The following is a 9841-nucleotide window of genomic DNA, read 5'->3' as shown; positions in this document are numbered from 1 at the left end:
TCTTGATGGGTTACTGAACTCTTACCATAATATGTATAACATCACTGCGCCATGGATCAAGTGGTCCAGTCTCAGTGTACCGAGGTGTAGTTATTATTATTATTTTTTCAAGAAAGCCCTTTTATTCCCCATAACAGATATCATTGCAACTTTTAATCCAAAAAAGAGGTGGTTCCCGTTTATGGCACCAGCTGTAAAGCCAGGTAGAATGCTTACATTGAACGCGACAAACAACCTGGGATAGGGGACCTTAGTTCCACTCTATCTCCCTGTGTAAGTTGATGTCAGCAACCTTGAGGGTGGTCTTGCCAACAGGACTACCAGGATTATAGGGTGAATCATCATCGAATTCACTAGGCAATGACTTCCAGTGTAGACTGGGCTCCCACTCAGCTTCTTCGAGCACCTTCAGTATCTCCTTCACTACTACCTTGCTCCCTTCACTTGACAAATGGATGCCGTCCCTGCACACATTCAACACAGATCAGTCCTCGCTAAACAAAGCATATTTTTTTTTTCCTTTTCGTTTTTAACATTAACAATGATAGAATATTTGAGGATAAAAGGCACTCCACCACCATAGATCTAGTTTCTATACAAATGGCAAAGGCCAGCTATTTCTTAGAAAGTCGCTTCTTGTCACAGTAGAGAAACGATACTTCCTATGGTTTCACCCAAAAAAGAAGTGATGACACTAAAGCTATTTATTTTCCATTTAGTTCATCTGATGGGCCAATAACACCATTCTGTTCTAAACTTTTCTAGGTGACAACCCATGAAATGCAATAATCTCGTTCCACTACGATCCAAGAAGTCGCTCCCCCAATCATTTAATGAGACAAATCTTCAAACAGTTCAGGCCATCAACAAGGGATCTCTCTGGTTACCACAAAATATGCTTTACAAATTTGTTATTTGGTGTAACGTATCTGCATTATTTTTCTATTTTTCCGTAAGTATTATGTATTATAAGTTTTTTTATATAGTAATAAATAAATATGTACAAGATTTATTGTATAATTCACAAAAATAATTTTTTTTTAAATTTTTAGTTCCAAATTCTAACTAAATATATATACTTATAATGTTCTTAATTGATATATAAATATATGTCATTTTCACCGTTGCAACTTTTTAGGTTTGTTGTCCTTCGTTTTCCTTAGTGGAAAAGAAATTAAAAAAAAGGTTAATATAATAAGTACAAAATTTCATTCTCTAATTAACATCATTTTCCATTATCAACATTTAAACAATTCAAATAAAAATTCTCAAATATTCATTATAAAAATAAATTTCTTAACTTTTAATATAATATTTGACAATAAGAATGTAATTTTTCATATAACATCAGTTCACCTATTTCTCCTTTTTATAATTAATTTTTAATCTTTTAGTATATTTTAAGTAATTAGTATAATAATTTTTTTTAATAAAAATAAATTTAATTTAATTTCTTTTAAAAATTATAGAAAATAGTTAAGATGTATCTATCCTAATATAAATCATATCATATCATGTATTGTATATACTTTAAAATAATCTATAGATTTTTATAAAAGAAATGTATAGTATTGTTGTAGTAGATCATGTATGGTAAGTTTTTAATATCTATGATATTAGAGGCTTTTAAAGGAGAGTTATTTTCTTGAGTTGGAGGGACTAAGGTAAACTTACGTGAAGCAAACATTTAACCAATCATCCTGTTGCTGAATTGCAGTCCAAAGATCAATAGCCTTCACGCCCACTTCTTTGCACAACTCTAAACAAGCCTCTGAATATATTCCGCAGCACTCATTTGTCCGACCCAGGGTCCCCAGTCTTCCACTAGTTTCAGATGAAGTAGCCATTTTAGAATTGAAATATACTACTACATAAAACCAAGTAAGCAAATACAGTATCAGCATTAGGACACCTCAGTGTCTCGCGGATTTGTGCCTCGTTGATAGGAGGAGCACTAAGAAAGATAACGCGTGTTTGCTCTGAAAGGCTCTGCTAATGTTTCAGATTTGTGTTAGAATCTACTCCCAAATGACATATTCAGGTGATAGAAAATTTTCCAAAGAGATTACCTTGAGATGAACAGCAATCTTCTTCATGTTTTCAACATATTCAGGAAGTGGTACATGGGGGCCTAGACCAGATGGGTGAGGGTGCATCGAGTCGTTACCACCAAAATAGACTATCACCAAAGATGGCTGCACAGCAGCATCCTGTATTTTAGAATATTTGCACAACATCAGTACCATGTCCACCCAAAAATCCAACCAGAAGAAAGCTGGTCAAGAACAACCCACTGGCAAACAACATGACCTGTATGGTGTGGACTGGGGATGATGATGGGAAACAGACATACAATACCTTTGGAAACACTTGGTCCAGAACTTGGAGAGCACGCCTTGAGTTCCACCCAGAATATCCACGCAACACTACATCCGCCTATGAACAATTCCACGCCAAAATCAGTCGTATTAAACATAGGATCAAACGCCCATTTCATACCACTGTTTGACCATTTCACAATATTGATTTGAGTATTAGCTTCATCTTAATCTCTTAATTAGTCAATTTAGATCAAGCGGTCTAGGTGTTTCTGGAATCAGGCATATTTCAAAATATAAGTAAAATGATTGCAACATAAACCAAAAAAATAAAAAATGAGTATTCTTTTTCTGAATGAAGACAAAGGGAAAAGTAGGACAAGTACGCCCTGGGTCATGGCTGCCCTGATATGCCCTTTATCTGGAATAGTAAGATTAGCCAGATGGAGAGTGAGAATTAACGCCACCGCCGCCACCAACTTGGCCTATAAATGAATTGTAGACTGTAGCAAACTTTTGCAATTTCTCACAAACTTTTGTCCTCATTTGTGGGTTTCCATTCAATATGGATATAATCATGTAATTCAGGAATTCATGGAAATCCAGTCAGATTCTGACGTGTGGAATCCACCACCAACAACACCGGCACTGTAGACTATCAAAAGTGGAAGGTGAAGTGACACACGTAGAATGAAATGGAATTTTCTTTATAAAAATCAGAATAAATGAAATCAGAGCCACCTAACTCTTCGATGATATCGGGGACGCCAACCCTATTAATGGAATAAATACAGAGGAAAAGATCAATGGAAGAAGAAAAAAAAACGAAAAGAAGAAGAATACCTTACGGGCGTAGAGGTCAGCGAGAATCGCGCCCCATCCTTGGTTGCTGTAACTGAACTGTACTATGGATGAACCGAACAGCACAAACTGGGGTCTCGGTGGCCCAACCATCTCTCTCTCCTCCGCTTTTGTTTCCGCTCTGAGTTACTGCTCCGTACCTAGACGTAAGTGGGGGCGTGAGAATCTATGAGGAGGAAACGCAGGGCAATTTGGTTGATTTTACTGCTGTCAGGCCAGGCGCTTCTCCCCTCGATCTGACCAAGGCGCCATCACCTGTGTCCGGCGGTAGCCCTCCTTAATCCTTATCACGTTGGAAACTTGGAATTGGATTGTATATTTGTAATAATCGTCTGTAGCTGACAACACCCGTCCTTCTTCATCAGCCGTTCAACTAAGCCCATCACATCATCCCACCAGGAGCCCATGATCAGCCCGTAGAGAACGGAATCAAACGACCCCCTTATTTGTGATTGGATTGGGCCCACTTGAGACCTTCTGGTTGAACTTAGGTAGTATCGTAATGCCAAACAAACAGGCTATGTTTCCCGAGAAATAATAAAAGAAAGGAGAATTATTAATAAATTATTTTTATATATTACTTTAAACTCATTTTATTTAATTTAAATAATTTTAATTATATTTAATTTTTATATATTTTTCATACAATAATTTTTTTATTTATAACATTTTTTAGCCTAAGTGGATGCATTATTTTTTTAATCATAATTAATTTACGAAACCTGCAAGCAATCCCCTCGTTTGAAAACGGTTCAACGCTGGTTTTATTAATTCGGACCAATGCGGCAAGACCATTAAGAGGTTGGGCCTGGTAGGCCCATGACCCATCTCCTTTAAAAATGGGAAGCGTTTATAAAAGCATAGCACGTGCGTTACGTGAGGTCTGTGGCTTGGTTTTGCAGGGTTTAGGGTTTATAACAAAAATTCTGACGAGGAGAGACATGGATATTGCGCTCTTCTCCCCTTCTTCGCTTTTTGCAGACGATGAGGGCTGCGATTCTGGTACTATGTTCTCTCTTTTCTCTTCTTGATTCATTACTTGATGATTGATTCCATTGGCCAATATGTAATAATGAGTATATTGTGTTTGCAGATGGCGAAAAGATGGGGACCCAGCAGAGCTACGTCGAAAGAAAGCACGATTTTCCTGGAACGGTAACTTCCTTCTTCTTGTATTTGTTTACTGGTCTTCCACTGTCCTTGTCACCAGAGAGAGATAATGGTAACACAATAATTAATTTTCGGTTTGAGATCGTTTACTTCCAGTAATTCTGGTTTTATGTGAAAAGAAGTGGGAAAAATTTGTGCAATTTAGGAACAATGACGAAAATTTATGTTCATTTTTTACCACTTTAGCTATTATGATTTGGTTGATTCATGCCAACCAGATTTTTCTAGTGGAGGGAGAGGTGATACACAATATACAGTATCAGAGTTTATGTTTACAAGATTAGTGTCAGTAGATTTTAAAATTGGTATAGAAGGGATCGGCTAGGATTTAAATCATGCAAATTGTTCTAAAGGGTTGGCACCTTGGATTTTATGATCAAGGATTGAGGTCTTGGAGATGATTCCAATTCACTTAATGTAAAGCCAATTAAGACAGATGGACTGAGTTGAGTAGGAGACCTTATAAGACGGGTTGAAGCTGCCTTGTGCTATCTTTTGATACTGGAGAAGTGAAACAGACCTATGCATTGTCAATGAACCAGACAATTGGAGGATGGGAAGGAAAAAGAGCTTCATAGTGATTAATTGCCATTAGCGAGTAGGGGGGTTTGTGAAGCATAGCTTTGAGCAACTGTTGTTCTATACAAACAAATTGTGATTGTCTAGTAGAAGGGTGGTGTTTTTCTCAGGTGGTAGGCACTTCTGCACAGGAACAGGTCTGGAGTTAGAATCTTGTCATGAGGGGTCATGAATCTGTGATTTTCCTTGGTCTTGGATAGCAGTGCTAGTAGATTCCTTGTGATAAAGAAAGTGATGCAGTTGATGAGATTGTTATAATTGTTTCTGTTTTTATATTTTAGCAAAATGCTTGTTCTGGTTCTTCAATACTCATTTGTAGATTTTAGCATAAAATGGCTTTCTTTACATCTGTCTTTTGGCTCCCACTGCAGGAATTGCTGATCCGAGAATTTTCTTTTCACCAGCTAAATGCTAATTTACTCTGGCCAGGGACATTTGCATTTGCAGAATGGTTAGTTCAGCATCGGTCCTGGATAGAAGGACGGCGCAGCTTTGAATTGGGCAGGCATGTTTTGTTGGTTGTATGTTAAAGCTGTAGGTTATTTTATTAGCACAATTATTTCTCCAAAATTGCTGGAGTATGGATTCACGTTTTCTCCTTATATGATCTTATTCATGATTCCTGTTCGCATCCCATTGTTTCCTTCTTTTACCATTGCTACGAGAACTTCAATTGCCCTCTTGCAACTGTACCTATCCCTAGTCAATACAAAATAAAGTTTTTAAAGTATTTTTTATAACTCTATTTTGCTGTTTAAATAAAATATTGCAACATTTGGGAATGAATATAAAAATTTGTGCCTGAGTCTTACATTTTGATGAGGGCCCTTTATGTTTGATTTTTATGAAACGCATATCTAAGACATAAGGTGACACAATGTGTGAGATATATGCCTCATGAACATTTCATAATTTTGAGGGATGACTTTTACTTGATTTTTTAACTTAGTCCATGATAAAGAAAATTGGGTCCATCCAGGGCACTTGTATCCATCCCTCTAAACAGCCAGGGATTTAATGGCCTTTAGAGCAGTCAAGACTTCCTTCTCATGGTATTTGCTTTGTGTAGGAGTAACCTATTTTAAAGCTTATTTAAGGAGCTCTGAAAACAAGGAAAGTTGAGACTTGTGACAGCTCATCCAGAAGGCAGATCTCCATCTCAGTTAAATCAGATTTAGCTCACCACCTCTAAGAGAAAGAAAAAATTACCTGCTACAGTCACCCCAATGCACCCTTTTAAAAAGTCTTTTCTGGAGACCTGATGTCCGAACTGGAGCTCGTTCCTTGAGGTGCTAAACTCAAGTATTTTTCTAGAAATAATGGCCCAAAGTTATTGTTGTTTACCCTTCTTAGTCCTCAAAACACTTCATTCTGTATTTTTTTTCTTTTTTCTTTTTAATGATTGGTGATAGAATATTGTAAAGCCTCGGATTTTTTTCTTTCCCAGTTCAGAGTTTCAAATTGGTCTGTATAATGGTAGAAAAGTTGAAGGCTAATTCAAGGTTTATGCCAAATTTGTTTTGCTGATTGTTTGTTCTCCAATTGATTGGCAGTGGCACTGGAGCTTTAGCCATTTTTCTAAGAAAATCATTTCAACTTGACATCACAACTTCAGACTATAATGACCAGGAAATTGAAGAGAATATAGCTTATAACTGCCGGGTGAATGGAATTACACCTATCCTTCCTCATATAAAGCGTGAGTTCTCTTTTCCTCCCTTTATGTGATTCTTGTCTTGTTAATTGCCCAGGAGAAAAGATCCAAGCAATCATTGCATGTGCCGTTGGAATCAGACATTTTCAGCCATGCCACTTTTTTTCTTTATCAGAAAGCATTCACAAGTTCTTTTACATTGTAAGAGGAGTTCCAAATGGCAAATGTTATGTCAGATTTCTCAAATGACTCTATTTCTTATACTTTGGTTAATGTTTTGGCTTAAGTTGCCAAAGCACAAGTTCTTTTACATTATAAGAGGAGTTCCAAATCGCAAATGTTATGTCAGATTTCTCAAATGACTCTATTTCTTATACTTTGGTTAATGTTTTGGCTTAAGTTGCCAAAGCAAATTACTCAGTCTTTTCACTTTTTTTGTTTTTTTTTTTGTTTTTTTGCTTGTTTTTCACTTGATATTATTATTATTATTATTTTTAGGATTCTAATATCAGCAACATGCTTATATTTTCAGATTCATGGGGAGACAACTTTCCAATTGCTGACCCAGATTGGGACCTGATTATTGCAAGTGATATCTTATTGTGTAAACACCTGATTCTCAATATCAACTTTTACAAATACAGAAGTGTACTTCATTGGTCAGGGAAAAATGTGACTTGAATCCATAATGGTGTGATTGAGATAACTGCCAGTGACTATAAATTCATATTCTGGATTTGGAATTTAAGATTGTCAATGGCATAATGAAGAGAAGGTTTGGAAGCAGCGATGGCAAAACTCAGCTTGATTTTTTATTGATTGAACAAGCACAGATAGGGTCTTCTCATGCTGAGTTGCTTTTTCTCTTAAGAAGGCAAAATCAAGACAGCTGCTTCCTTTCTTTCTCACCAAAACTTAGCTTGCAAGTTCCTCTGACTTCCATTTCCTCACCAAAAAAATTGCACTGAAAAAAGAAAAAAAAAAGGGAAAAAGTTTTAACATGTTTATCTGTTTTGCTGCTTGTAGATGTGAAACAGTACCCAAACTTGATAAAGACTCTTTCCTTTCTCCTCAAATTTTACAAACCAAAAGATGACTCAGCAATTTCAATCATGGAGAATGAACACAAAAATGGTAAAATGCAAGCTGCTTCTATAATTTTATGTTAGAAGACAGGAGCTTATCATCTTTGCTGATTTATATATTTCTTTTGCCACAGAAACATATGAGGGGCTGCCCCAGCCAGCATTTTTAATGAGTTGGAGACGCAGAATTGGAAAGGAGGATGAGTCACTCTTCTTTACTGGTTGCAAGAATGCTGGTCTTGAAGTAAAGCACATGGGTTCCCGTGTTTTTTGCATCACACCTAGAGAAGCAACTGCAAGAACAGCAATGGAAGAATTAACCAGTGATGCCAGCACTTAGCTGTAACACTCATGACCCTCTTGACTTGTCTGACTTGTTTGAAGTCTGAATCACCCTTAAGCAAGTGGATACCTCACAGTTGAAGCCAGTACCCAGTTAAGAAACTCATACCAACTTGAGTGGAGTCTGAATCTTCCCTGCAGTTCATTAACTTTGTGAGTACTCTTTCTCATTCTTGTTTTTATCATTACAGAATGCTTCTGTATGTGGCCTGTGGCCTGCATGTGAAATTTATCCGAAACACTAAATATATTACTCTCTTATTATTTCTTGGCTCCCTGAATGGAATCTCTCTATTTTCTGATATCTTTTCCTGCTTTCCCAAATGGAATAACCTCGTGCTGTTCCTTGCCATATTGTGGTTGTCAGGGAACTTATTCCTGTCTATGGTATGATAATTATAGATGGATTAATAGTCTCTGCTGCATAGTGTCTGATCAAAAGGTGTAAGCTCCATGAGGACCAACTGTAACCACTGGGGCCTGTGATTGCTGGAATAATTTGGGGATCTGCATTAGTCAGGTTGTAAGTTCTGTTTGGCACTTCATGCAGGTCACGGAATCTCTGACGATGTCCCCCTCTCAAAGGTTTGAATCATCAAGGGGTCGTAAGGGGTCGTGGGGGAACCCTAGGCTCCTGAAATAGCTCTCAATATCTTGGGTCATGTTCAGCTTTCACCTTTGCTTCTCTGGTTCTCATGCTTTCTTCCCTTCCTTTTTCTTCTTTAATGTTATGAATTGACAAGATCATCACTCATATCCAATAGGATGTGGGGCAAAGCCAATCTCTGCTGCAAGAGGACAGAGGACCTACCCGCTTTTGCATTCCATACAGAAATTATTGCAGTCCTCTATCAACATTATTGCATTCCTTTTGTTTACTATCGAGGATATTGTCAGTTGGGTTGTTTTTACTTATCAGTCCATCCAAATTCCAAAGGCCAATAAACCAACCACATCTCCATGGTTTCTGCATCAGTTATTGGTAATGAACTTCTATCCGGATTTGCAGGGCTATTTTTGGATGTTTGCGCTTTGCATCAGCCTTATGGTTGAGAAACCAAAATAACATAACAGGTAAGTCGCATTCTAATTAGGTACGTGCTGTGCATATCTACCATCTCTACCAATTTCTTCTCCCTGCATTGTTTTCAACTACTATTTAGGGATGCCAGGCCATTTTATACTAGTCATACTTGATTTTGGGCCATTCTACCACAATACCCTAAGGGTCTCCAACGGGCTGGGTCGCCCGGCCCAGAGGAGTAAGGCCCATGGCCCAGCTGTGGGCCCTCAAGCTGGGCCGGCTGGGCGGGTTTGGGTAAAAATTAAAATAGTTTTCAGTTTTGAAGAGAAGAGGATTTGAACCCCTTCCCTTATGGATCCATAAGGAAGCTAACCACCAACTGAGTTAGCCCTATTTTGTGTAACTATTTTGCATTAGTTATATATATATTAGAAATGTTGTATGATTTTTGAAAAAAAATAAAAGTGAGTTGGTTGTTCAACGGTCACATGACCGTTGAATATGTCTGCCACTCATAATTCAATATTATGACCGTTGAACTGTCTTGAAATTTAAATAAAAATAATAATTAAATCCTAATATTTAAATCCCTATAAGTATTAAATACCCTCAATTTTTTTCTATTCTCTCAACTCTTCTCTTTCCCATTCCACCATATTTCCGATTATTGCATTTTGTCTCAAATTATTCAATATTATTGGTGGTGAAAAACAAGCATTGGTGGTTCAAAGAGTTCAAATTTGAAGGAATTTATGTTTCGATTCTCCAATTTAGTAACATACTTCACCTTTACTTTTATTTATTTGTT

General features: G+C 37.1%; 2 protein-coding genes across 5 annotated transcripts; one reads left to right on the top strand and one right to left on the bottom strand.

Annotated features, from left to right (window-relative positions):
- Window positions 1–102: 102 nt before the first annotated feature.
- On the bottom strand, window positions 103–3530 carry LOC100256304 (GDSL esterase/lipase WDL1). The gene is made up of 6 exons (XM_002280260.5): window positions 3162–3530; window positions 2359–2436; window positions 2070–2210; window positions 1913–1989; window positions 1675–1824; window positions 103–464 (listed from the first exon to the last, which is right to left on the bottom strand). The coding sequence occupies exons 1-6, from the start codon at window positions 3270–3272 to the stop codon at window positions 251–253; spliced, it is 771 nt and encodes a 256-aa protein (XP_002280296.1). The 5' UTR covers window positions 3273–3530; the 3' UTR covers window positions 103–250.
- A 480-nt stretch (window positions 3531–4010) lies between these two features.
- On the top strand, window positions 4011–9023 carry LOC100263030 (protein N-terminal and lysine N-methyltransferase EFM7). 4 transcript variants are annotated; one of them, XR_009466437.1, is made up of 8 exons: window positions 4011–4181; window positions 4273–4334; window positions 5300–5433; window positions 6482–6627; window positions 7115–7186; window positions 7609–7716; window positions 7802–8162; window positions 8412–9023. XR_009466437.1 is itself a non-coding variant. In XM_010655852.2 (7 exons), the coding sequence occupies exons 1-7, from the start codon at window positions 4121–4123 to the stop codon at window positions 8005–8007; spliced, it is 789 nt and encodes a 262-aa protein (XP_010654154.1). In that variant the 5' UTR covers window positions 4047–4120; the 3' UTR covers window positions 8008–8273. The 4 variants fall into 4 exon arrangements, 1 of the variants encoding a protein (XP_010654154.1); XR_786505.3 differs by having other exon boundaries at window positions 4047–4181; window positions 8560–9023; XR_009466436.1 differs by having other exon boundaries at window positions 4047–4181; window positions 8377–9023.
- Window positions 9024–9841: the final 818 nt, after the last annotated feature.

Source organism: Vitis vinifera, chromosome 8 (assembly GCF_030704535.1).
Source record: "Vitis vinifera cultivar Pinot Noir 40024 chromosome 8, ASM3070453v1".
Lineage (NCBI taxonomy): Eukaryota > Viridiplantae > Streptophyta > Magnoliopsida > Vitales > Vitaceae > Vitis > Vitis vinifera.
Note: the sequence above shows the minus strand (reverse complement) of the source record. Positions and strands in the feature narration are given on the sequence as shown.